Here is a 26,685-nt window from a genome sequence, read left to right as displayed (position 1 = left end):
CCTGGAGTCTCATTTGCGGCCACAGAAACACCTATCTATTCCCCTTACAAGTGAATCCCCTATAACTATTACATTCCCACAATTTTTACTCCTCCCCTGTGCAGCAGAGCCAACTGTAGTGCAATGAATTTGGCTGTTGCTGCTTTCTCCTGAGAGGCCATTCCCCTCAACAGTATCCAAAGCGATATATCTGTTTTGCAGGGGAATAGCCACAGGAGATTCCTGCACTGCCTGCCTAGTCCTCTTGCTGTGCCTGGTGGTTACACATTCCCTTCCTGCCTGTGGACTCTTAGCCTGTGGTATGTCCACCTCGCTATAAGTGTTATCCACGATACTCTCTGCCTCGCGGATGCTCCACAGTGTCCCCAGCTGCCACTCCAGTTCCGAAACCCGGGCTTCCAGGAGCTGCAGCTGGAGACACTTCCCCCACATATGCTGGCCCCGGCACTGGAAATGTTCCCAGCTTCCCACACAAAGCAGGAGGAGCACACCACGGCTTTGAGCTCTCCTGCCATGACTTACCCCTTTAAATTAAATTAAACCTTTTGGAAGATACTTAATATCAATTAACATCAATTACTCTCGGGCTCTTCTTCCCTGCTCCTCGTTGTTACAGAATATAGCCCTTACAAACCACAAAATAAAACTTTAAAATCTATAAGCGATAAAAGTAGTAAATACTTACCCAACCATACACACGGCACTCAAAGGAACACCTTGTTCCCTCCTCATTGAACTCCTTCAGTCAACAAACTCCAAATTAAGCACTCTACTGCAGCCCAAAGCAGCACTCCAGTGCAGACAAAGTCAGCACTGTAAGATGGCCTGTTTTTATACTTTCTTAATCTAGCCTCTGAAAACCTGTTTAAGCCAGTTATCTAATTAACTAGTTGTAGCTGCAAGCAGAGCCTGTATAAACCCTGTTCTAAAACTGGCCTGAAGCTCACCTTCTTCCAGCCCAAACAACAACTTTTAGTTAATTTCAAAATTAAGGAAAGGCTAGATGGTAGATAAAAATTAACCCATAAATCCCCTCAGTCACCCAACTCCAACTTAAGCACTCTACTGCTGCCCAAAGCAGCACTTCAGGAGTGTGAACATACTGCTAGAGGAAGGACACCTGAACACATTTTAGGAATTGGTGTGAAGAGTTTAAAAAGGAGTTTCCTCCCTAGAAAATACAGACGACAGCAATAAGAAAATAAGGGGAGGGTAACGTATTGGGTTATCTTTCACTGTAAAAAAAGAAATGTTAGTGGAATATTGTCATGCAAGCTGATAAAATGACTACCATTTAAGCTACCGTAAATAAATCATCATTTTTATAATATTCTACTAACATCTTCTCTATAGTTACACACTGTAAACTCTGACTCTCATTTATGCAGCCAGGTTTGTGGCAGGCACGTCTCCAGTGGCAGCACAATGTAAAATCTACCAATTTACTCACTGATCCCGCACAGCGTCCTCAGGGTGACAAAAGTGCCTTTCTAGTAAAATGCTGCCACCTAGTGCCCATCAGGCATGCAGCAGTTACCAATAACTGGCAGTCCGGTTTTCCTGTGAATAAAGGTAGTCGTGCATTAATTTCAGAAAAACAAAGTCTAAACTACTGAGACCGTGTGAGATTCTCTATTACACGCGTGTAATGTGTCCATATATACTTATCGTTAAGAAGGCTGTTTTTTGTGCCACTGTTACAGAGGGTGCAGGGAAGGTTTATGAGAATGGCTCCAGGGATGAGGGGCTTCAGTTATGTGGATGGATTGGAAAAGTTGAGGCTGTTCTCCTTAGGTCATTGATGGCTGACAGGATATTTGATGGAAGTCAAAATCATGAAGGGGTCTGGTCGGAATAGATGGAGAGAAAAAATGTTCCCATTGGCAGAAGGACCGGCAAACCAGAGGACACCGAGTGGCAAAAGAACCAGGGATGACATGAAATGACTTTTATTACGTAGCGAGTGTTTATTATCTGGAACGCACTGCCTGAGGGTTTGGTGGAGACGGATTCAACGGTGGCTTTCAAAAGGGAATTATGAGGTAAGTATTTGAAGGAAATAATAACGGCAGAGCTATGGGAAAAGGCGAGGGAGTGGGACTAGCTGGACTGCTCTTGCAGAGAACAAGTACAGACCTGAAGGGCTGAACGGCCATCTCCAGTGCTGTAACCATTCTGTGATTTTATGACAGGCAGCGGCCAGAGCTACAACAAAGACAGTTGTCTCATCAAACTGACCATGGTAGTTTCTGGGGAGCAATGGGGATGCACTGGGATACAAGTGCACAGCAGGTTTCTTATGGTACATGAAGGGTTAACCCTTCCAACAGGAAAGGCTCAGGGCGCACACAGATGGGAACAGGAACTCCGCAGGCAGATAAACTAAAACTCACCGCTTCACCATTGATATTCCCCACTGGTCATTTAGATTCCTGCAGAATGCCTCCTTGCCTTGTTTCATGCTTGATGCAGAGTTGGTGCCCCTCAAGCTTTATAATCACTTGTTTCTCTCAAATGGAGATCAATGCCTACAATCCTGTGTGAACCATGTCTAGTGATCTGCCTTCCTACATAGGTTTTTACAGCCATTATTGCCCAACTGGTCTGTGCTGCCTTTGATCCTCCATGCAAATCTCCTCCTGCTCTTCATGCACCCCGAGCTATCCTGTTCCTTTCTTGTGCTTATCCAGTTTTCCCCTTAACATCCATGCTTTTCGACTCGATCACTCCTTGCGGTAGTGGGTTCCATATTCTTACCACTTTCTGCGTAAAAACTTTTCTGATTCCCTATTGAAAACCATATTTACGAACGCTAGTTTTGGTCTCTTCCCTCAAGTAGAAACACCTTCTCTATGCCTTTGTTATCAAATCCATTCATAATTTTAAAGACCTCTATTAGATCACCTCTCAGCCTTCTCCTTTCTAGAGAGAACAGCACCAGCCTAGTCAACCTTTCCTCATAGAATTATAGTTACAGCACAGGAAGAGCCCATCACATCTGTGCTGGGCCTCTGAAGGAGCAATTCTCATTTTGCCACTTGCTTGCCTTTTCCCCACAGCCCTGCAAACTTTTCCTTTTCAGCTAATAACCTTGCATTTTCATCGTTTACTGGTGTGTAGGAAGTCTGGACTGAAACGAGGAGTTTTATACACAGGGTGAACATAAGCAATAGGAGCAGTAGTAGGCCTTAAGGCCTCTCGAACCTTGCTGATCTAATTGTGGTCTCAAACTCCACTTTCCAATCTCCACCCCACCATACCCCCCATAATCCTCCCCTCCCTCATCGTTCAAAAATCTTAACTCAGCCTTGAATATATTCAATGATCCAGACTCCACTGCTCTCTGGGGAAAGAGAATTCCAAAAATTTACAACCCTCTGAGGGAAGAAATTCCTCCTCATTCCCATCTTAAAACTGTGCTCCCTAGCTCGATTATTCCACAAGGACAAACATCCTCTTGGTATCCACCCTCTCACATCTCTTCACGATTTTCACCTTTCATTCTTCTAGACTCAAGGAGCATTGGGTTAACCTGCTTCACCTTTCCTCATAAGACAACCCCTTCATTCCAGGAATCAACTGAGTGAACCTTCTCTGAACTACCTCCAATGCAAGGCTATCCCTTCTTAAATAAGGAGACAAAAACCGCATGCAGTACTGTAGATGCCGTCTCCTCTGCCGTCTCCTCAAAGGCCTGTACAGTTGTAGTTAACTATTCTATTACTGGATAGATATCATCTTTGGAGATTCTAAGCTTGGGGTTGGTTAGTTAGACTGAGGTTTCCTGGTGAGCTCAGTTAAAATTCTGCTGGCTGTTTCACTGCCACTCAGCCCAGTTATATTGGGGAAGAGAAAGGTATGATGTGTGAACTTTAGTGATACCAGTTCTTCCAGATTTTTATTTTAGAAAAATTAATGCACAGGGCACTTTATAAAATAGTCATTGATTATATCATAGTTCAGAATAGCAAGGGTGCTCTGGCCATTCATGTTGCAAAGTGCAGAGAACCCGTGTGCTCCTGGACTTACGCAAACGTGGACTGGGAGTGTTTCTCAAACTACAGTTCTTGATGTGACCACTGCTGGTGAGCTATATAGCAAGTTCCAAAATAACACAGACAAAGCCGGAAGTGATAACTGAGCAAGAATGGAAACACAGACAAAAGCGGAACCATTGGCCCAGAACTTCCCATCTACAAATGGTCGTACCTCAGAGGTACCCTCCGCCACCCCTCACACTTACTACATGGGAATTGCTCAGGAGGTTTGGACCTCCAACGGGCAAATATCCTGCGCCTGGAGCCATCTGAAATACTGAGTTAAGAGTCAGATATTGCAGAAGGTTCCGACTCAGTTACCAGGATAGTTACCCAGGAAAATTTAGAAGGATTAAAAGCCAATCTAACTCCTGGGTAACTATACTACTGACCCACCCTACCCCAACACCTTATACACTTAACTTCTCTCCGCAGCTTCTGAAAGTGGCTTCAAGACATTTAAATTTACTGGAACACATTTCTGAGGAGGGTGGTTCTGAAGACCGGGTGAGAATTGTGGAGTTCCTGTGCGAGGTAAGTAAATAGGAGGCAGACTGGCAATCCGAAGGTGTTTGCCACTCCTCAGAAGATGCGGACCGTAAAAACTCCACATGGAGACTTTATAAAACATAGAAGAAAATGGGAAGAAAGACAGTCTCATCCATGACGAAATGGATAAAAAAAACAGGTAAAACAAGGTGTTTGAAATATTCTGGAGTCTTAAAGCAGCCTTTTTACAAGTCAATCTTGGTATTCAAAGAGAGGACCGGATTGTCCAGAGATATTCTAGAGGCTGCATTTCAATAGTGTTTTTATTTTTTTTTAAACACACACCTGCCTCAACAATGCTTTCCATTAAATACAATCACAATCAGCTCAAGGGTAGCCAGCAACAGCAAAACATTGCCTCCTACAAATGAGTAGAATCCATCTAAAATAAAACTCCAAATAATAAAGCACTGTAAATATTATACTCTACAATATAAAGTGGTGTATAATATCCCATGATTTATACAATGAAAGTATAAAATACTTAGTGTTTGACAATTTCTAACAGGCCAGGCAGGTTCTGTTAAATAGATTTCAGCAGTTCAGAGTTACCACTCCTTTCTGGGAGATGGTCAGTGCCAAAGTAGGCAGGTGTTTCTGTGGTTTTAATGCAACTGTACCAAGGTCACCTTCCCTCTGTGGTCAAGGCTGTGTGAATCAGGCTCCTGGCCCAGTCAGTCTTCACCCTCTTAATTCAGAATATTACCTCAAACATGGTGTTCGTAGGTCATACTTGGCTTAAAGGGAAACTGGAGAGACAAAGGATTGAACCTGTTTTGGAATGCGCCAGAGATGAATTTTTGTTGGGGAATAGTTCTCTACATGAATGCCCGAGAATCACAAACAATGCAAAACTGAACAATGAAAATTCTAATGAACTTGGGCCCAAGAAAATGTAATCTAATGCTCAGACATTGGTGTTTAAAACTCAATGAATGACATCTATCGGGATTGGGAATGGTAACCAAAGCTCAAACTCTTTCCTTTATCAGGCACAAAGAGAATGGCAGGCTCTGGTGAACTCAGAGCGGGCACTTGGGGGTCAGTTTCATTGGCCACTGCAGGCACCGTCAACCAGATTAAATCAGCAACTGCACTTAGCAGGTAGTGTCTCTGATCTTAATACTGTATAGGTAAGCTGACATTTGTAAAACATGTCCTTTGTATCTTTAAAGCCTAAAGGTTGTAATTGAGTTCATCAGTGCTGCACTAGGGCTTTGCCACAGGAAGGATATGGAACTGGCAGAGGAACATGTTGCCTGGCAGTAACGTTCTCCTGTTTGTATAATCATTCCTGGGAGCTGCCTTACAGAAGGAGGACAAGAGAGGAGACATGAAGCTGCTTCTTGCACCTATGCTGAATTTCCTCGTCTTACCCTTTTAATGGAACAAGTTCTGTTGAGCTTCACTACACCCCACTGAACGCTCCCAATTTCCAGTGGGAGAAAGGGGGGAAAAGTGCTGCTACTTTGGAAATAATCTACTGTTTGCCTGTCCACCAGCAAGGGCAAACCACCTCACAATCCCTATCTAACATAAGCCCCTTCTGGGAATGTTTGCCTTTGAGACACTTGATTCCTCAGCAACAGAGAGCAGCATGACGATGGTGTATTCTGATGGGGCCAAAAAGGAAAATATAGTTTCAAACAATTGGTTGAATTGTAGACAAGACCTCCTGTAAAGAATGATGTCCGTCCAAAACTGTGTATGGTAGCTCCGATCACTTCACGGCGGACTTATTGCTGTGACACTGTGCACCCATCCCGTTCAGTACACAATCTTCCAGTGTGTGGGCTGCTCGCACTCCTTCTCTTCATCACCACAGAACCTGTTGTAAGTGGTTTTGGGTTCGAAGCCGAGAATCTCCCGTTCTTCGTGGATACGGAATGAAAATGTTGACACTGATGTTCCGATGAAGTACCTTCAGGAAAAGCAAAGGATTAATTATGTGGCACTGTATTTAGCAAACCAGAGCATGCAGATTTAAAGTAACTGAGAAAAGAACCAGAGAGCAGGTAAGGAGAAATCTGCTTGCGCAGCTAGTTGTCACACTGTGGAATTCACTGCCTGAAAGGGCAGTGGAAACAGATTCTCCAGTAACATTCAAAAGGAATCTCAGTAAATATTTGGGAAGGAAATAAACTGCAGGAGTATCGGACCAATCAGATAGCTTATTCAAAGAGCCAACACAGACACAAGTGGGCTAAATGGGCTGTAAGATTCTATAGCAAGTACTTTATAATGAATTACAATGGCAGTGATTTTCTTTTACTTGGGTTTCCTTCACTGCTCTGTCACATGTTTACACATTGTCCCTCTTTCTCAGCACATTCATTTTCCTTGTCTCCTTTCTGAAGCCTAAAAGATATATGAAACCCTTGGCTGTGATATCAAGCCCCAGGGCCTGATGCTGGCGGGCAGGCAGATGTCACAGGCTGAGCAGCCTGTGTATACACTCGGTGAAGTATGATTCTGACGGGACTTCACAGCGGCAATGCACGGATGAAAAGATTTTACCATTTCAGGGAAGGATCTACGAGTGAGAGATTTTTGAAGCCAGGAGGTCTTATGTTGTTTTCCTTTATCGTAGAGTCCACTGCATCAGTCATCTTCCCCCACCTACGCTCCAAAACCCCTCTATCATCGAGGCACCATTATGTAATGCCCAACGGACTGGTAGTTTCCCTAATTCACCCTATATATACATGGATTGGGGTTTCCCTCTAATCAGGACATGCCCGTAGAAATGTTTTTTCTCCCCTACAGTAGAGATGAAGATGCACTGAATGTGCCATTCTCATGTGCAATTACACTTGGAGAATTCAAATAAAATATTTAAGAATCAGCGCGGCTTATTCAGGAACAAGTAAAACCACTGCAGAAAACTGTGAAAAACACACAGAAAAATTAATCTGTGGCTTAATGGGTAGCAAGCACTCTTTCCTCTGCATCAGAAGATTGTGGGTTTAAGGTCCACCCCAGAGACTTGAGCACAAAAATCCTGACTGACGCTCCTAGTGCAGTACTGAGGAGTGCAGCACTGTCGGAGGTGCCGTCTTTCAGCTGAGATGTTAAACCAAGGCTCTGTTTTCCCTCTTAGTTTGAAGGAAAAGATCTTATTAAAAAAAGAGAGGAGAGCTCTAAGTAGCGTCCAGGCCAATAGTTATCCCTCAATCGGCTTATTTGGTTATTTATCCCACTGCTGTTTGTAGGAGCTTACTCTGTGGAAACAGGCTGATGTGTTTTTCTGACATTACGCCAATGACTGCACTTCACAAGTACTTCATTGGCTGTGAAATGCTTTGAGACATGCAGAGGATGTGAAATACCCTGTTTAAATGAAGTTCTGTCTTTATTTAGTCCCCAGAGTTTCCCTGATGGCAGACGTGATGCTGAGCCAGTCAGAGCAGGCAGAGCCCAGCCTGACTTGTGCCGATTTGGCAGTTTTCCCGTTAGATAGCAAGTGTCTCAGCCCCTTGCCTCTACCTGGCATGAGCACAGATCCACTGGTCAATAATTGCGATGCCCCCGTCTTTGTATAGTCGTAGCTCCTCCTGGGTCGGTTCAAATCGTATCATCTTTGGGAGAAGGCTTTTCAGCTCCATCAGCTCTAAAAGGATAAAGAAGTTAAACGTGGTCATAGCCAATTCCAGTGGAATGGGAGAAACAGAACGCACACCAACATAAGACAATATTAATTTCCTTACATTTTACACTGTCTTTATCTTTACAAAGGCTTTGCAACTAACAAACTCTATCTGCATTCCAATTAATGTATTTTGAGCTGGTTGCTCCCTTATAAAGAAAAATGTACAGGAGTTGTGAATGGGAGTTTCAGCTTCAATTCCACCAAACCCCGGCCCGGCACAGAAATAACAAATACTCCCTTTGATCATTAGCATCTGCTCTTTGCCTTAACCTTCACCACTGCTGCTCTGAAAGGCCAGCAAGAGGTGTAAAACACTATAGAAAAGTTACAGGACAGAAAGAGGCCATTCAGTCCATCGTGTCTGCACTGGCCAAAAAAGAACATTTTATAAATCTAGCTGTCCGTTCTAATCCCACCTTCCAGCACCCGGTCCGTAGCCTTGCAGGTTACAGCACTTCAGGTGCAGATCCAGGTGCTTTTTAAATGAGTTGAGGGTTTCTGCCTCCACCATTAATCCAGGCAGAGAATTCCAAACACCCACCCCCTCTGGTGAAGGAGTTTTTTCTCATGACCCCTCTAATTCTTCTACCGATCACCTTAAATCTGTGTCCCCTAATAATTGACCTCTCTGCTAGGGGAAACAAGGCATCCCTGTCTATTCTATCCAGGCCCCTCGTAGTCTTGTACACCTCAATCAGGTTACCCCTCAGCTTCTTCAGTTCCAAGGAAAACCCCAGCCTATCCAAAATAAAAACAAAGTGCTGGAAAAACTCAGCAAGTCTGACAGCATCTGTGGAGTAAGAAACAGAGTTAACGTTTCGAGTCCATATAACTCTTCTTCAGAGCTAAAGAGAAGTAGAAATGTGATTAAATTTATATTGTTTAAGGGGGGGTGTGGAGCAGTTGAAGCTGGATAGAAGGCCCTTGCCACTACCATTAACACTCCCTTTGTCTTTCTGTCCTAACAAAACCACACTATCTCTGATTAATCCGTTCCTTTCTAAGTGACAATTTATCCTGCATCTCAGAATTGATTCTAATAATTTGCCCACCACTGAAGTCAGACTGACCAGCCTATAATTATTTGGTCTATCCCTTGCACCCTTAAATAATGGTACAATGTTTGCAGACCTCCAATCGTCTGGTACCTCGTCTGCATCTTGTGAGGATTGGAAACTGATCCTCAGAGCACCTGCTGATTCCTCCCTCGCTTCCTTTAACAGCCTGGGATACAATCCATCTGACCCTGGTGATTTATCCACCTTCAAGGATGCCAGTCCCTCCAGTACTTCCTCTCTCACTATGCTTATTGTGTCTAATATTTCACACTCCTCCTCTTTAATCAGAATATCTGCATCATCCCTCTCCTTAGTGAAGACAGAGACAAAGTACTCACTGAGAGCCCTGCCTACATCTTCAGCATCAGCGCACAAGTTACCATGTACATCTCTGATAGGCCCTTCTCTTTCCTTAGTTATTCTCTTGCTCTTAATGTACTGGTAAAACATATTTGGGTTTTCTTTGATTTTACCAGCCAATATTTTTTTCTTTGCCTTCTTAATTACCTTTTTTACTTCACTCCTGCACTTTCTATGCTCCTCTAGGCTTTCTATTGTTTTAAGTTGTTTATGACTGTCATAACCTTTCTTCTTCTGTTTATCTTACCTTGTATAATTCTAAATAACCGGGGGCTCTAGACTTGCAGTGTTGCCCTTTTTCTTTGTGGCGACATGTCTACACTGTGCCTGTAGAATCTTGCTATTGAAGGCCTCCCACTGGTCTATCACTGATGTCCCTTCAAGCAGCTGTAAGCAGTCCACTTTCACCAGATCCCCCCCGAGCATCGTAAAATATGTCTTTCCCCAATTTAGAACTTTTCCTCCTGTTCTAGTTTTATCTTTTCCCATAATTATACTAAATCTAACTGTATGATGGTCACTATCTCCAAAATGGTCACCCACAGCTACTTCACACACTTGCTCATTTCCTAAGACTAAATCTAGAATTGTACTCCCTCTCGTTGGGCTTGTTACGTGCTGGCTAAGAAAGTTCTCCTGAATGCAGTTCAAGAATTTTGTGCCCTCTGTGCCTATTACACTGTTCGTGTCCCAGTTGATATTAAGGTGGTTGAAGGCCCCAACCAATACTGCCTTATTGCTTTTGCACTCAGTAATTTACCTGCATATTTGGTCTTCTATCTCCCTCTCATTATTTGGGGGGGTCTATGGTACGCTCCTGGGAATGTGGCTGCCCACTTTTTTATTCCTGAGCTCAACCCATCTGGCCTCATTTGATGATCCATTTACTACAACATCCCTCTTCACAGCTGTATTTGATTTTTTAACCAATAATGCTACAGCCCCCTTTTTTTAGCCCCCTCTCTATCCTGCCTGAAAACATCCAGGGATGTTGAGCTGCCATCTTTTCCCCTCTTTAAGCCAAGTTTTGATTATAGCAATGATGCCATGTGTCTATCTGTGCCCTCAGCTCCTCAGCTTTGTTTGCTACGCTCCTTGCATTTAAATAAATACCTTTTAACATTGCCAAATTCCTGTGCTGTAAACCTTTTAACCTGTGCTTCTTCTGTGTTTTAGAGTCACCCACTAATTTTCCGGCTCCCGCTCCCTGTTCTGAATTTGTCCTATCTGAATCTGTCCTCAGGTTCCCATCCCCCTGTCAATCTAGTTTAAACTTTCCCCAACACCACCAGCGAATCTCCCTGCAAGGACCTTCGTCCCGGTCCTATTCAGGTGTAGACCCTCCGGCTTGTACAGATCCCACCTTCCCCAGAACTGGTCCCAATGCCCCAAAAATCTGAAACCCTTCCTCCTACACCATCTCTCCAATCATGCATTCATCTGGTGTATTTTCCTATTTCCATACTCACTAGCACGTGGCCTTGGAGATAATCTGGAGATTATTACCTTTGAGGTCCTGCTTGCTAATCTCTTTCCTAACTCCCTGAACTCAGCCTGCAGGACCTCATCGCTTTTTCTACCTATATCGTTGGTACGCATGTGAACTTTAACTTCTGGCTGTGCACCTTCACCTTCCAGAATGCTCTGAAGCCACTTGGTGATACCCATGCACCAGGGAGGCAACAAATCATTTTGGAATCACGTCTGCAACCACAGAAGCACCTGTCTGTTCCTCTAACTATAAAATCCCCTACCACTGTTGTTCTCCTGTCTTTTGTCTGTCCTCCCTGCACAGCTGAACCAGCCATGGTTCTCTGATCATGACTCTCGCTGCTCTATTCAGAGGATCACTTCCCCCATTGGTACTCAGAATGGAGTACCTGTTAGAAAGTGGGATATACTTAGGGGTCTGCTGTACTACCTGCCTTGCCTTTCTTTCTGAAAGCCACTTAATCCCTCCCTGCCTGCTCTTTCTTAAGCTGCGGGCTGACTACCCTCTGAAACGTTGTATCCATGTAGCTCTCATCCTCACGACTGCTCCTCAGTGACACCAGCTGCTCCTCAAGTTCCAAGATGCGGTGCTCGAGTTTTTCCATTTGGTGGCACTTTCCGCACATGTAGTCGTCCAGGACATGGGTAGCGTCCTGGAGTCCCCACATGATACAGGATGTGCACTCAACCGGTATCAGCAGCACTGCCATGCCTCAAATTATTTATTTACTGCACCGAAATTGGAGTTTAAGTAAACACAATAAGATGTTAATGACTTCTTGCCCTGTCCTCGCACTGGTTTTTTTCAAAGCTCTGATTCCCGCTGGGACTCTCACCCTGTCCTCCCAGCTGTATTTTTTTTTAAAAAGGTTTAGGGGTCCAGGTATAGAAAACACAAAGTTAGCAGTGTACCAGAAAAATAAAGGGTAATGGAACGTTTGCCCTTCCCTTGAGGGACTAGAATACGAAACAGTGGAAGCTTCTGTTCCAGTTATATAAAACTCCGGTCAAACTCCATCTTAAGTGCTGTGTTAAATTTTGGGCACCTCACCTCATTGGCCTTGGAGTTGGTGTAGCAAAGATTCACCCAATGATAAAGGGGTTGAAAAAGGGTTAAATTACCAGAACAGGTTGCATGGACTAGGCTTCCCTTCAGTCTAGGAGATTATGGGGTGATCTGATTGAGGGGTTTTAAGATAATTAAAGGACTAGATAGTGAGAAATTATTTTCTTTGATGGGAACAGTCCAGAACAAGGGAGCAAGCATAAGTTTAAAATTAGATCGCGGCTGTTCAGGGGTGATGTCAGGAAGCACTAAACTAGGTCAGTGTGAAACTTTCAAAATTGAGATTGATAGCCTTTGGCTGAGCAAGTGTAGCAAGGGATATGGAACCGAGGTGGGGAAATGGAGTAAAGATACACATTAGCCATGATCTAACTGAATGGTAGAACAGGTATAAGGGGCAGAATGGCCCCCTCCTGTTCCAAGAAAAACATCAGCCCATGAAACTGAGATTGATAATTTGGCAGGATTAAATCTCTATCCAATCGCCATGTGGACTAATGGGTAATTGCTTCATTGTGCTGGGTGAATTTAAACAGAAATGAGAAGGGTGCACAGAATGAGTGCAAGGGAATGAGGTGAGGAAAAATGGCATCTCCTTGACCTTGGCACCATCACTGTTGGTGCTCAGCACCTGCAGGCTGGAGAATCAATGATCAGGAACGCCCAACCAGTGGTAACCAGACCACACCAGGATTATTACCGTCTTCATTGGTGTCTGTCGCCACAAACACTTTGTCCAATTTCAGCTCTTTCATGAGGCTGTGAATCTTCTTGGCAGTTCCCTTAATGCTGGGTACATCCTTCCTGTGGCCCCAAATAAAGTCCTTTCTCCTCAGGTGCACGCCCAAGTATGGACCTCCCCTGGCCGTGCCCAACTTCACCTGCAACAAAAGGGGATTCAGAAACTCAGGGTTAGTTATGGTGCTGCATGTTCCAGCGCTCATAATGACATAAGGTTTTTTTAAATCTCTGGATCATAATTGCACTGCTCTGAAAAAGATTTGTGTTCATGCACCGCCTTTCACCATGTCCCACAACACATTTATGCCAAGTAAATACTTTTTAAGGATGGTCACTGTTGTAATGCAGCCAATGCATGCACAGCAAGCTCCCACAAACAGGATAAATAACTTGAATATTTTGTTTTTAGGTATTGGTTAAGGGATAAATAATGGCCAGGGCACCAGCTTCTTCTTGGAATAGGGAAACCTGAAGTTGTGCATCCTATTGATCCCAAAGATGAAACGATACTGTTCAAACATATTGTAAACTCAGTTCTACATTTCTGTGCCTTCTAATACAACCTTAACTCAAGTGAGGCAGTTTGTCTGTTGCAGCTCACCTTCATCCTTGTCCAATCCTCATCGTAAACAGTCTTGTCTAGCTCATCCGTAGAATTGAGGTACGTTGCCCTGAATTCATCCCCGACAATACGTAAATGTTTCGCGAACACCATGCTTCTCCGAGCCTGTGAGGAGCAGGGAGGAAGAAAGAACTTGCATTTGTTCAGCATCTTTCACAATCTCAGGACGTCCCAGGACAGCCAATGAAGTACTTTGGAAGTGGGATCACTGTTGTAACATAGGAAACTCGGCAGCCAATGCATGCACGGCAAGATCCCACAAACAGCAATCTGGCATAATTGACCGCTGAGCCAAACAGATGTAATTATTAACAAGTTTAAAAGATAAAACATGTCAAACTGCTGCTGCTGGATTCCTGAGTGCAAAAAGAAGGACCACAAAATAATGTGGAGATTTGAGGTGTAATCTGCAAATGTCCCAAGGATCATGGGAGGATGAACCACTGGCCACAGGCTTGAGGGAACCATATAGCAACAGCATCAATATTTTGCATTTACCTAGTGCCAGGAACATTGTAAACATCGAGACACTTTACTGGAGGTGCTATCAAACAAAATTTAATGTTAAGACACAGGATGAGATATTAGGGCAGGTGGAGGTAGGTTTTAAGGAGCGCCTTAAAGGTGAAGGGAGGTTAAGGGAGAAGATTCCAGAGCTTAGAGCCCGTCGGCTGAAGACACGATCACCAATGGCGCCGGAAAAGAAATCAGGGATGCTCAAGAGGCCAGAATTGGAGAAACACAGAGATTTTGGAAGGGCTATAGGAGATTGTAATCGCAATTGTATGGTTGAATTTGACCGTTTCTGCATAATTTAACAAGTGTTAAGTAATAGGTGAGACAGAAGGTAGGTGAGGAGGAAGGTTTTTTAACTCTATGATTGTAGAAAAAGTCTTCCTTTTTTTGATTGTAGTGCTTAAATCCCCAAATTACAGCAATACAATACTCACATCCCAGTAACTTTTGTCTGCATAATGGTCATGAAGGAGGTTTTCTGCTCTGTCTAACATTATAGACCTGGAACATAATCAATTATCTGGTCAGGAAGCAGCCTTATAACATGAAACATGTAATAAAATGCTTTGATGACCAATTCTGGATATCCAGCTCACCCTACATCATATGCCGGTACATCAGGCCAAACCCAACACAGCATTTAAAGAACCAGAAGGATGAATTTTCATTTATATAGCACCGTTCTCAACCTCAGGACATCCCAAAGTGTTTTAGAGCCAATGTAATATTGTTGAATTGTAGTCAACACTGATGTAGGAATTGTGACAGCCAATTTGCACACAGCAAGTTAGATCAGGAAATAATAATCAGGTGGCCTCAAAACTGAGGTTTGTAGAAGAAAATATTGAAGGCTAGAGAAAGAATGAGTTACAGTGAGAAATTGCATCGGGCATTCTAATTTTAATACAGTGAAGGAGAAAATGAGAGAAACAGTACATTCAAAAGAACCACAAGGAATTCAGAAGAATGATGACAACAGTAATGCTGATAAAATGGGAGACAAGTAAGAAATCGAAACAGATGGAGGCTGAGGTTAAACGTAAGGTGATTGTCCCACACAACAAACCTTTCCCTGTGCAGTGCCCAGACACTGGAATAGTATTGTGTCTTGAGGAGGGAATGCTTTAAAGAGTGCTAAAGTGCTGTGTGCTGCAACAGAAAGAAGAAATTAAATTCCCTGGTGGCAGATATTATTACTGGCGACAGCAACATAGTGGTAATATTACTGGACTGATAATCCAGATGCCTGGATTAATGCTCCAAAGACTCAAGTTCAGTTGTTTAAATTCAAATGATAAACAGGGAGTTTAAATTCAATTGATAAATCTGGAATAAAATGCTAGTCTCCTTAATAATGATCATGAAACTACCAGATTTTTGTAAAAACACATCTGGTACACTCGTATCCTTAAGGGAAGGAAATCTGCCATCCTTACTTGGTCTGGTCCATATGTGACTCCAGATCCACAGCAACGTGGCTGACTCTGAAATGCCCTCTGAAATGGCCTAGCAAATCACTCAGTTCAAGGGCAATTATGGATGGACAATAAATGCTGGCCTTGCCAGTGACGCCCATAAACAATTTTTTTTAAAAATGTAGCAATGGAAGACATGTTGAAACTCCACTTGAAGTCAAAGGAGATGATGGCAGGCAAATGGATGCAGCCAAAGTTAAGAGGTGGTAACAGTTGGTTAGGCTTGGAGACTGATGAAACTGTTAATATTGCACCGTGCCCCGCAAACTGCTAAAAGATACTTTAGGAAAGGAATTATCATAAACATCTATCTACCTAAAAATCTTGTGTTTACATCTGCAACAGTTGTAAAAACACAGAACCTATCAGTTCTGATTTTACATGGGGGAAATTTCCACTCCTCCAATACTGGATCTGACACAAGCACTGCCACAAATCACAGCAGGTAAAGGTGAGGTAGGTGAGGGCATGATCAGCGCACATGTGGAACCTGACATTGTGGTTTTGGGTGATGTTGCTGAGGGACAGCATGGAGATGAGAAATATGGGACCAAGGATAGATCCTTGGCGCACTCTGGAGATAATGGTGCAGGAGTGGGAAGAAAAGCCATTGCAAGGAGATTTTTTGGCCGCAACGGGATAGACTGTAAACTGAACCAGCTCCTAAACAGCTGGGCAAGATGCTGCCTGACCTGCTGCGTTTTTTCCTGCATTTTCTGTTTTGATTTCCAGCATCCTCTTTTCAAATGCAAAAGAGGTGTTGGATAAAGATGGTGTGGTCAACCATGTGAAAGGTTACAGACAGTTTAAGAAAGATGAAGAGGGATAGTGCACGATGGTCACAGTCAATTTGGGTTACATAGAATCTACAGCAGAGAAACAGATTAATGCCAGCATTTACACTGCAGATAAAAGGACATCATTTGTGACTTGGATAAAGGGTATTGCCACCTCACAACATCCTCTGCTCCTTAAAGGAAAATTCCCCACATTCCCAACCTGCTTCCATTGCAGGAAAATACCAGATTGAGTCACAACATGCTCCCTCTTTGCTCACCCACACTTCCAAATCTTCAGGGAGTTGTGACGATGAGCAGACAGATTGCAAACTGCAATGCCATTATGGTTGCTGGAGGTGTCTCCTTCTGGGAAGTGGGACATGTGCTATCCGTTTTGGGCAGTACTGCCACATCAGTTTTTGTCCAAAGCATTTGAAAACATTTTCAAAATCAAAGACTTGAAGTTGATGGCATATGTAAGAGGTGCTCTTCTAGTGTTTTTTGGTTTTGTCTGACAATACAGATGGATTTGGGTTTTGGGGATATTTCCTGCTAACTTACAAATATATTTCATGAAGGAACCGAAGAGACAGTGTAAATACAAAATGTTGCACGTATGCACCTAGAGTACTGCGCACAGCTTTGGTCTCCTTACTTAAGGAGGGATATACTTGCATAGGAGGAAGTTCAGAGAAGGTTCAATAGGCTGATTCCTTGGATGAAGGCGTTCTCTGATGAGGAAAGGTTGAGCAGGTTAGGCCAATACTCACTGGAGTTTAGGAGAATGTGAGGTGATCTTATTGAAGCATCTAAGATTCTGAGGAGGCTTGATAGGGTAGGTACTGAGAGGATGTTTCCCTCTTGTGGGGGAATCTAGGGGCCACAGATTCAAAATAAGGGGAATCCCATTTAAGACAGAAATGAGGAGGAATTCCTTCTCTCGGGGTTGTTAATCTGTGGAAATCTCCCCCCCGCCCCGCAGTGAGCAGTGGAATATATTGAATATTAAGTACATTCAAGAATGAGTTAGACAGATTTTTGATCTATTAGGGTGTCAAGGGTTATGGGGGGACAGGTTATGGGGAGGTTATGCAGTTAAGGTCACAATCAAATCAGCCACGCTCTTGTTGAATCGAAGGGCTGGTTGGCTTACTCCTATTTCTTGTGTTCCTCAACAAGATTCCTCTGACAGGGGTTTTCTCAGTACTTTAAAAAAAATTGTCACCAGGTGTAACTACGATGGGGTATCTGCACGCATGGTGACTACCCAGCTCTCATCAGCCCAATTCCTTCATCTGCCTTTGAGCTCCTCCTTCTGGCTTCATCAACAATAATCCCCATCACCTTTCCACCCTTATTAATTCCCATTGCCTCATTGCTGCTTGTGAGATCTTGCTATGCTCCCATGAGCTCCCAAGTTTCCTACATTACAGCAGTGAATAGACTGCAAAGGACTTCATTGGCTGTGAAGCACTTTGGGACATTCCGAGGTTTTGAAAAGCGCCAAAGAAACGCAGGTATTTTGTCTTTCTTTACCAGATCCTCACATAGAAAGTCATAAGGGCAAGAGTTTTACCAGAAGAAGCAGAGGTCTGACACAGTGCTGGACATGCACATTCCTTGATACTTAACCAACACTCAAGTGTCCCTTCAGTCTGGTCAGATGGACACTGATCTCTTCTACTTTTTAAAAGAGTTTTCTTGCACTGGTATGAAATAAGCATCGAGGGTTTTTTTTTAAAAATTGACCGATCCACCCAAGAAATGTCAAAATAAATATATTTTACAGTCTCTCAGTCGTGGTCACTCACTCACTGTGCTGTGGTGTTTTTCAGAAGAACTGGCACCATGATAGAAGCTGAGCCCTGCACAGACACGCAGGCAACACTGAGGCCTCTCGTCTCATCATAGCCCCAAAACCAACCCCTGTCAGAACAGAAACAGATGCAAATTGAGGTTAGTGGCACAATTTAACATCACAAACTCATTTACTTCCTCAGGTTTCATAGCTGCTGGCCTTCTTGTCGGCACAAGTTGCTTTGAAGTAACAGGCTGTGCATTATACGCCTGAGGAAGAAAGGCTTGCATTTCTATGGCACCTTTCATGACAATCCAAAACACTTTAAACCAAGAAATTTATTTTGAAGTACAGTCACTGTCGAAATGTAGGAATCATATCAGCCAATTTACACACAGCAAGCTCCATGGAGCAGCAATGTGATAAGGACCAAATAATCTGCTTTATTGATGTTGCTTGAGGGATAACTACTGGTCAGGTCACGAGGGAGAATTCCCCTGCACTTCATCAAAATAGGGCCGTGGGATCATTTGCATCCACCTAAGGATGGACAGGGGCTTGGTTTAATGTTTCTTGGTGCCTCTGAAATCTGGGCACACACAGAAAAAGGTTCGTCATATGGGACAATCCGTCATCTGTCCAAAGGCAGATTATGTGATTATTATCACACTGCTGTTTGTGGGACATTGCTGTGTGCAAACTGGCTGTCACAATTCCTACATTATAATTTGAAAAGTACTTCAATGGCTGTAAAACACTTTGAGACACCCACACTCCCTGCAAACTGAGAAGTGACTTTATACATGAAACAATCTGGGTGGGAACAGGTCTGGGATACAGACTAAATATTTTAACCGTTGATAAACTCACTGATCATAATGCCAGAAGCTTTATGCTCTTTCATTTCCGAGAGTTTGTAAAATAACCATGTTTTGAGCAAAGTCAGCAGACAAATGAGCAAATGCAGCAGGTTACAAATCTGTACTTCAATTCTCAGCTCGTTCCAAAAGAAGTTTTTGAGGTTCTCTGTAATATTAAATCACTTGGACCAGTGACCATGATGGAAAATTTATACATTTATACAGGAAATCTTTAAACAACCTATGTCCAAGTATTGGTCATACTCGTGGGGTTAAAAATGACCAGGCTGCTTTCCCAGAACGTCTTCTCAGCCTTCAGCCATCTCAAGACAAGGCCAAGCTGTGATAGCCTTGCTTGCAGGATTCTAGGCAATGTAAGGTAAGGGTTAATCAGGATGTCCTGAAGTCTGCTAATGTTACACTGCTATTGATTTCTCTCGATAGCGCAATGATATTAACCTTTAACATTTGTCTGTTAAGCAGAGAAGGTTAAGTCAATTTAAAGTATCACTGAACTATTGACCCATGGCTGATCATAAAGCAACCGTAAGTTTAGTCACTCCAGTCAACTTAGTCAAAAGAAACCACCAGTGTGTACTGATTCATATATCTAAGAGAACTTTGATCAGTTGACGATACTTGTGGGGATAAACTGAGTTCTGCAAAGGAAAACTGGTGTGAAATGACACTGAATCAAAAAGAGACTTATGAAATAGGAATTATATATGCAAAACTATCGATAAGATGAAAGAAAAAGGGAAAACTAAGCAATTAAAATAAATGTAATTGAATCATTCTCAACCAATAACATTTTTCTTATACGGAGTTGTATTTTTATAATATAATTATATTATATTAATGCAGAAGCGTGTTGATTATCAGGTGAAACAAATGTATAAAAATTAGTTGCATGGTAAGCAATCAGAACTATAACATGTTTGGATCCCCAGCCAACCATCCTTGAGCCGGGTTACCATTACTACCTTTCAGCTGTATATTTTATGTACTATTAACGTGCATGTGCTTAAATCTGGTTTTCAGTGAAGGATCTTATTATTTGAGGAGTAAATTATATATGAAAGCTCACCTCCAACAGTGGGATAAACAATCACCACTAATTAACATAATCTCTTGCTCACAATTAGTTCAATAATTGTGTGTGTCACTTGTGCAGGCTTGCAATCAATATCCGTTAGTTTGCTAAAGTAAAATACTGCAGATGCTGGAAATCAGAAATAAAAACAGAAAATGCTGGAAGTGCACAGCAGGTCTCTGACCCGTGAAGTTGCTTTGATTTTTAGTTGAAGTTAACATGATGACAAAGGGGGAGAAAAAATAAAAGTCATTCCCAGTTGTCCATCCACCAGAATTGCAGAAAGGAATATTCAAGATAAAGTGTTTTATAAAAGAGATAAGACAGGTCTGAGCCTTTGTAATGCACTGCTCCTCCAAAAAGTAGCTGAATGGGCACAAACTGCATCTATTTCTCTCATCATTTTAATGCGTGCTTGTTTTTCTGTACATTTCAAAGGGAATTAGATAAATACTTAGAAGAAAATTGCAGGGCTACAGGGGAAGAGGAACGTAGAGGGACTCATTTCTCTTTCAAAGAGCTGGCGCAGGCACGATGGGCATCTTGTCCGCTTTGTGCTTTATGATTCAATAAGCCTTGCCACACAAATGAGACAGACCCCAAAGGTTGCAACGTTACATCACACTCCTGCCTTGGCTGATATCAAAGAAAGAAATAAAGAATGAACGCTATATTGCATTTCAATATGAATCACAAACAAGTCTTCCAAATACCTGTAAAATCCCTGTCTGTCGTTCCTGTAGGCGAGATCCTCGATGCAAAGCCGTTCATCCACCTTTTCTTCCCAGTGGCCCTCTGTCCAGCCTTCTGCATATCCTTGCAGAACATAGATTTGCTGTATGAAGGGACCGCCAGACTCTGAGTGAGCAACAGATAGAAACATTGCAAAGGGAGATCAGAACCAACAAGGCATCATTGAAACAGGAATGCACAGCCTGAAAGGGCAGTGGAAGCAGATTCAATAGCAACTTTCAAAAGGTAGATGGATCAGTACTTGAAAAGGAAAAATTTTCAGGGCAATTGGGGAAAGAGCAGGTGTACAGGACTAATAGGACATCTGTTTAAAAGTGCTGGCACAGGCATGACAGGAGAGAGAGAATCTGAGAGATGCTGCTCCGCCAATCTGAGTTTCTGTATCTCCCGATCATAGTGCTCTTGCAGAGACAAAATCTGTGATTGGAGGAGCAACAAAGGTGGGAGATCGGGGGCAAACTATTTTCACATTGGAACCCAGGGCCAAGGTGGTTTTTAAAGTACTATTTATTGATACTCTTTTCCATCAGCCTTGTTCTATCTTGTTCACTGGTAGTGGTAACTCAGCAAATTTAGCAACAGCTGGCATTCCATTATCAGGTAGGAATTTGGTTTTTCTTATCGTTCATTCACAGGACTTGGGTGTTGGCTGGTTAGGCCAGCATTTATTGCCCATCCCTAATTGCCCTTGAGAAGGTGGTGGTGAGCTGCCTTCTTGAACTGCTGTGGTCCATGGGATGTAGGTACACCCACAGTGCTGTTAGGGAGGGAGTTCCAGGATTTTGACCCAGCGACAGTGAAGGAACAGCGATATATTTCCAAGTCAGGATGATGAGTGGCTTGGAGGGGAACTTCCAGGTGGTGGTATTCCCATCTGTCTGCTGCCCTTGTCCTTCTAGATGGTAGCGGTCATAGGTTTGGAAGGTGCTGTCGAAGAAACCTTGGTGTTCTCCAGATGGTATTCTGTCTGTTTTGTGAAGCAGTGAAGGAAGGTTCTGATGTTTCAAAAGGGGATTAGATTTTATAAATACATGTTCCTGTCATGTGGTTTCATGAGACAGGAATGTCCATTGACTTGGAGGTAGTGCAATATTTGGGACTTCTCCTTTTAATGAATGAAAAATCCTTCTGTTCCCAAATTCCTAAAATGGACCCTTTTTTTCCCTTTTCAATATTTTATTAAGGTGACAGAAAATTGGTGATTATACGTTAATTTAGTTACAGCAAAATATAACTTACATGTACCGAAATTGTTGTTTATTTCATGAAAAACGTGAGCTGTGTGTATGTGTTCTAACTTGCTTACGAATGGGGCTCTTATCTTTAAAGTACTGTGAGTGGCAACCAAGAATGTTTTTTTTCTTTATGCCATTGCCTACCTTGTGACAGAGAAACGGACTGTGATCTACACTAAAATAAAAGCAAAATACTGTGGATATTGGAGATCTGAAATGAAAACAGAAAAAGCTGGAAAAACCTATCAGGTCTGGCAGCATCTAGGGAGAGAGAAACAGAGTCAACGTCGATTTCAATATGACTATTCTTCAGAACTGTGATATTCCCGATCGATTTTGACTAATTCAGCGCAGGCTTGGAGTCATAATTACTGCCAGATCACAATGCATTTACCCACTGCTCCACCAGTGATCTTCATGGAATCTTCTTGAGTGAGGTTTGGAGACATGGACAGGAGAATGGTGTGGGCTTCTTCACTTAGTTTGAAAGTGTCAATCCATTTTGAAAGAGGAAATGATTACAATTAAATGCATAATAGATAGTGCACACTTTCCTTGTGATCTTAAATTGGGTGCTACATCAGGTTTGTGCATGTTGCAAAAGGAAAAGTAGTTTGTCATGTCTCTTTGACGCAGTAAATTAGCACATGAAGGGGGCACCAAGAGAAAATTTTAGCTAAATATTCTACTTATGTGCTCCTGACATATTAACTGACCTTGGCACATGATTTCCTATCCACTAGAGAGGAGCAACATTTTATCTCTTTTGGTCTGGCTGCATCTGAAAATTTCTACCTAAGTGGCTGTGGACTTCTTTCTAGCCTCCTTCCAACAGCTCTGTACTGCCCAAACTACCCACCTCATTGTTGAGGGGGGAGCACATTGCACCAATTTCCATTCCACCTGCTTGCATTGTATTGAATGGTGCAATGAAAGGACAAAAAACTGATTCAAGTAGGGTGAGGCCATGGAGGGATCTGAAAACATGGGTGAGAATTTTAATATCAAGACTTACTGGGAGCCAATGCAGGTCAGCGATCACATGGGTGATGGGGGAATGCGAGTTAAGACACGGGCAGCAAAATTTTGGATGACCGCAAGATTAAGGAAGGTAGAATGTTCTTTTTGCTTTATTCTTTCACAGGATGTGGGTGTAGCTGGCAAGGCCGGCATTTGTTGCCCATCCCTAACTGTCCTTGAACTGAGTGGCTTGTTAGGCTATTTCAGAGGGCAGTTAAAAGTCAACCACATTGCTGTGGCTCTGGGGTCACATTTAGGCCAGACCAGGTAAGGACGGCAGATTTCCTTTCCGAAAGGAAATTAGCTACTGAGACTAGATTTTAATTCCAGGTTCTTAAAAATTGGAATTAAATTCCACCAGCTGCCAGGTGGGGTTTGAACCCATTGCCCCAGGGTATTAGCCTGGGAGTCTGAATGACTAGTCCAGTGACATGACCACCATGCCAGTCTCTCTCCGGTGTGGGAGACCAGTCAGGAGTGTGTTGGAATAGTTAAGCCTAGAGGTAATAAAGGCATAAATGAGGGTTTCAACAGATTCAAGAAGCTTTAATTATGTATAAAAATAACATACACACACACCACACAGTCTTTGGTATATGTACTACATTTTTTTTTTACTCATTCACGGGATGTGGGCTTCGTTAGCTGGGCCAGCATTTATTGCCCATCCCTAATTGCCCTTGAGAAGGTGGTGGTGAGCTGCCTTCTTGAACCGCTGCAGTCCCTGTGGTGTAGGTACACCCACAATGCTGTTAGGGAGGGAGTTCCAGGATTTTGATCCAGTGACAGTGAAGGAACAGCGATATATTTCCAAGTCAGGATGGTGAGTGACTTGGAGGGGAACTTCTAGGTGGTGGTGTTCCCATGTATCTGTTGCCCTTGTCCTTCTAGATGGTAGTGGTTGTGGGTTTGGAAGGTGCTGTCTAAGAAGCCTTGGTGAATTCCTGCAGTGCATCTTGTAGATGGTACACACTGCTGTTACTGTGTGTTGGTGGTGGAGGGAGTGAATGTTTGTGGATGTGGTGCCGATCAAGCGGATTGCCTTGTCCTGGATGCTGTCCAGCTTCTTGAGCGTTGTGGAAGCCGCACTCATCCAGGCAAATCGGGAGTATTCATCACAGTCCTGACTTGTGCCTTGTAGATGGTGGACAGGCTTTGGGGAGTCAGGAGGTGAGTTGCTCATCGCACGATTCTTAGCCTCTGACCTGCTCATGTAGCCACAGTATTTATATGGCTAGTCCAGTTCAGTTTGTGGTCAACGGTAACCCCCATAATGTTGATAGTGGGGGATGCAGTGATGGTAATGCCATTGAACATCAAGGGGCGATAGTTGGATTCTCTCTTGCTGGAGATGGTCATTGCCCGACACTTGTGTGGCATGGATGTTACTTGCCACTTGTCAGCCCAAGCCTGGATATTGTCCAGGTCTTGCTGCATTTGGACATGGACTGCTCCAGTATCAGAGGAGTCACAAATGGTGCTGAACATTGTGCAATCATCAGCAAATATCCCCTATTCAGACCTTATGATGAAGCGAAGGTCATTGATAAAGCAGTTGAAGATGGTTGGGCCTAGGACACCACCCTAAGGAACTCCTGCAGTGATGTCCTGGAGCTGAGATGATTGACCTCCAACAACCACAACCATCTTCCTTTGTGCTAGGTATGACTCCAACCAGCGGAGAGTTTTCCCCCCCGATTCCCATTGGCTATCTAAAGAAGATCTAAAAAAAATTCAAACACAAATACAGATGATACTGCATGACTACATTACCTATGAGTAAAAATAGAGCCCAAGAAATCCAAAAGGGAGCCCCCAAAAAAACAAAAAGTAGACCGAGAAAATCTCAACAAGGGCCCTCGAAAAGAAACAAATATTTTGACCCATGACCCAAACCATGGAAGGAACTATGAAGGAATTATGTACTGAATAAAACATTAAACAGCCCCAAACTAATTTGGAAGTTCTCAATAAAGTGAGATTACGTTCCCTGTTCATCGGTTACATTTGTCCCATTCTTAGCAAGCAATCAGAATTTCCCTAGGCTGGTTAAGGTTAAAGGTACCTGCAATGAACTGTTCATATTCAATGACGGGGATGTTCTTATTCAGGCTTGGCACGTCAAAAAATGCAGACCAGGGGATGCGAACTTGTTCAAGACCTTTGCTCTGCCAGTGGTAGAGATGCCCCCAGGGAGGGAGAACCAGCACCCAATCTTCACTTTTCAGCAGTGTCTTTGTCAAGCATGCCATACGGAGATAGACATCCCGCCGAAGATTAAATCCCTCAGGTGGATTCACATCATACAATAGATACCTAAAGGGACAGAGAACAGTCCCATGATAGGCTACATTTTATGTCCTTTTTTATCATCTGCAGTGCATTCCTGATATAGGATTTATTTCTCCGTTACCTGAAAATGAGTGGGGGTGGGTGGAGTTGGAGGTGACTGAGAGATGATAGGAAGGTGGGACAGGTTTGTTGTTTTTAATTTCAAACATGGATATAGGTCCTTATAATGGGAAAAACCTGATAGGCAATGCATGCACGTTTTGAACTTTTAATATATTATAGCTTAATTCACCTATTATCTTATCTATGTTGCACCCCACCTGGTACTTAGTGCTCCTTATCCACTTATTACCAACCTCTATGCTATTATTGCACCTTCCCTCCATTATTGCTGTTCCTGTGGAATATTATTGTCCCTTCTCTCCATTATTACTGCCTCAGTGGAGTATAGTTGTCCCTTCCCCCCATTATTACTGTTCCTGTGGAATATTATTGTCCCTTACCTCCATTATTACGGTCTCTGTGGAGTATAATTGTCCCTTCGCTCCATTATTGCTGCCCACGTGCAGCAGCATTACCTCTTCTTTCAATTATTACAACCCCTGTGGAGCATTATTACGACCCCTGTGGAGTATTATTACCTCTTCCCTCAATTATTACGACCCTGTGGAGTATTATTACCTCTTCTATCTTGTTATTACTGCCCTGCAGAGTATTATTGTCTTTTCTCTGTTATTACTGCCCTGCGGAGTATTATTGTCTTTTCTATACGTTATTACTGCCCCTGTGGAGTATTATTCTTTTCTCTCCGTTATTAGTGCACCTGCGGAGTAGTATTGTCTTTTCTCTCCGTTATTACTGCCCCTGCGGAGTATTGTCTTTTCCCTCCGTTATTACTGTCGCCGTGGAGTAGTATTGTCTTTTCTCTCCATTAGTACTGCCGCTGTGGAGTATTATTGTCCCCGTGCGGAGTATTATTACCGGGGATACCTGCGGTGTTGGGCCGCCGAGACGCCATCGCCGCCCGTCTGCCCGGGGCTGAAAGCGCCGCCGTCACCGGGCATTTGGGCCCCGCCAGGCGGCCCCAGGCCCAGGAGAAGGCAGAAGAAAGCGAACAGACGCATCCAGGCCGCCATGTTGGCGGGAGCAGGGGTCGTGGCGTCGCCGAAAAAAAAGCGTCCGGCCCCAGCCGGAAGTGGCTGCGGTGTGTCGGTGTAATCGGTCCCCCGGCCGGAAGTGGCCGCGGTGTGTCGGTGTAATCGGTCCCCTGCCGGAAGTAGCTGCGGTGTGT

At 43.3% G+C, this 26,685-nt stretch overlaps 1 protein-coding gene across 4 annotated transcripts; it reads right to left on the bottom strand.

The window, feature by feature from the left end:
* Nucleotides 1-4,831: 4,831 nt before the first annotated feature.
* pofut2 (protein O-fucosyltransferase 2) lies at nucleotides 4,832-26,588 on the bottom strand. Of its 4 annotated transcripts, none has more exons than XM_041201252.1 (9): nucleotides 26,385-26,588; nucleotides 25,168-25,418; nucleotides 20,808-20,952; nucleotides 18,159-18,269; nucleotides 14,524-14,590; nucleotides 13,553-13,678; nucleotides 12,911-13,091; nucleotides 8,073-8,196; nucleotides 4,832-6,507 (listed from the first exon to the last, which is right to left on the bottom strand). In XM_041201252.1, exons 1-9 carry the CDS (start codon nucleotides 26,528-26,530, stop codon nucleotides 6,354-6,356), a joined length of 1,305 nt encoding a protein of 434 aa, XP_041057186.1. In that variant the 5' UTR covers nucleotides 26,531-26,588; the 3' UTR covers nucleotides 4,832-6,353. The 4 variants fall into 4 exon arrangements, with proteins under 4 accessions (XP_041057186.1, XP_041057188.1, XP_041057189.1 ...); XM_041201254.1 differs by having other exon boundaries at nucleotides 26,218-26,528; XM_041201255.1 differs by lacking the exon at nucleotides 26,385-26,588 and adding an exon at nucleotides 25,898-26,077.
* Nucleotides 26,589-26,685: the final 97 nt, after the last annotated feature.

The sequence above is a fragment of the Carcharodon carcharias genome, chromosome 12, assembly GCF_017639515.1.
Source record: "Carcharodon carcharias isolate sCarCar2 chromosome 12, sCarCar2.pri, whole genome shotgun sequence".
In the NCBI taxonomy this organism is placed as follows: Eukaryota; Metazoa; Chordata; class Chondrichthyes; order Lamniformes; family Lamnidae; genus Carcharodon; species Carcharodon carcharias.
The sequence above is the reverse complement of the archived record's forward strand: the minus strand, read 5'-3'. Positions and strand labels throughout refer to the sequence as shown.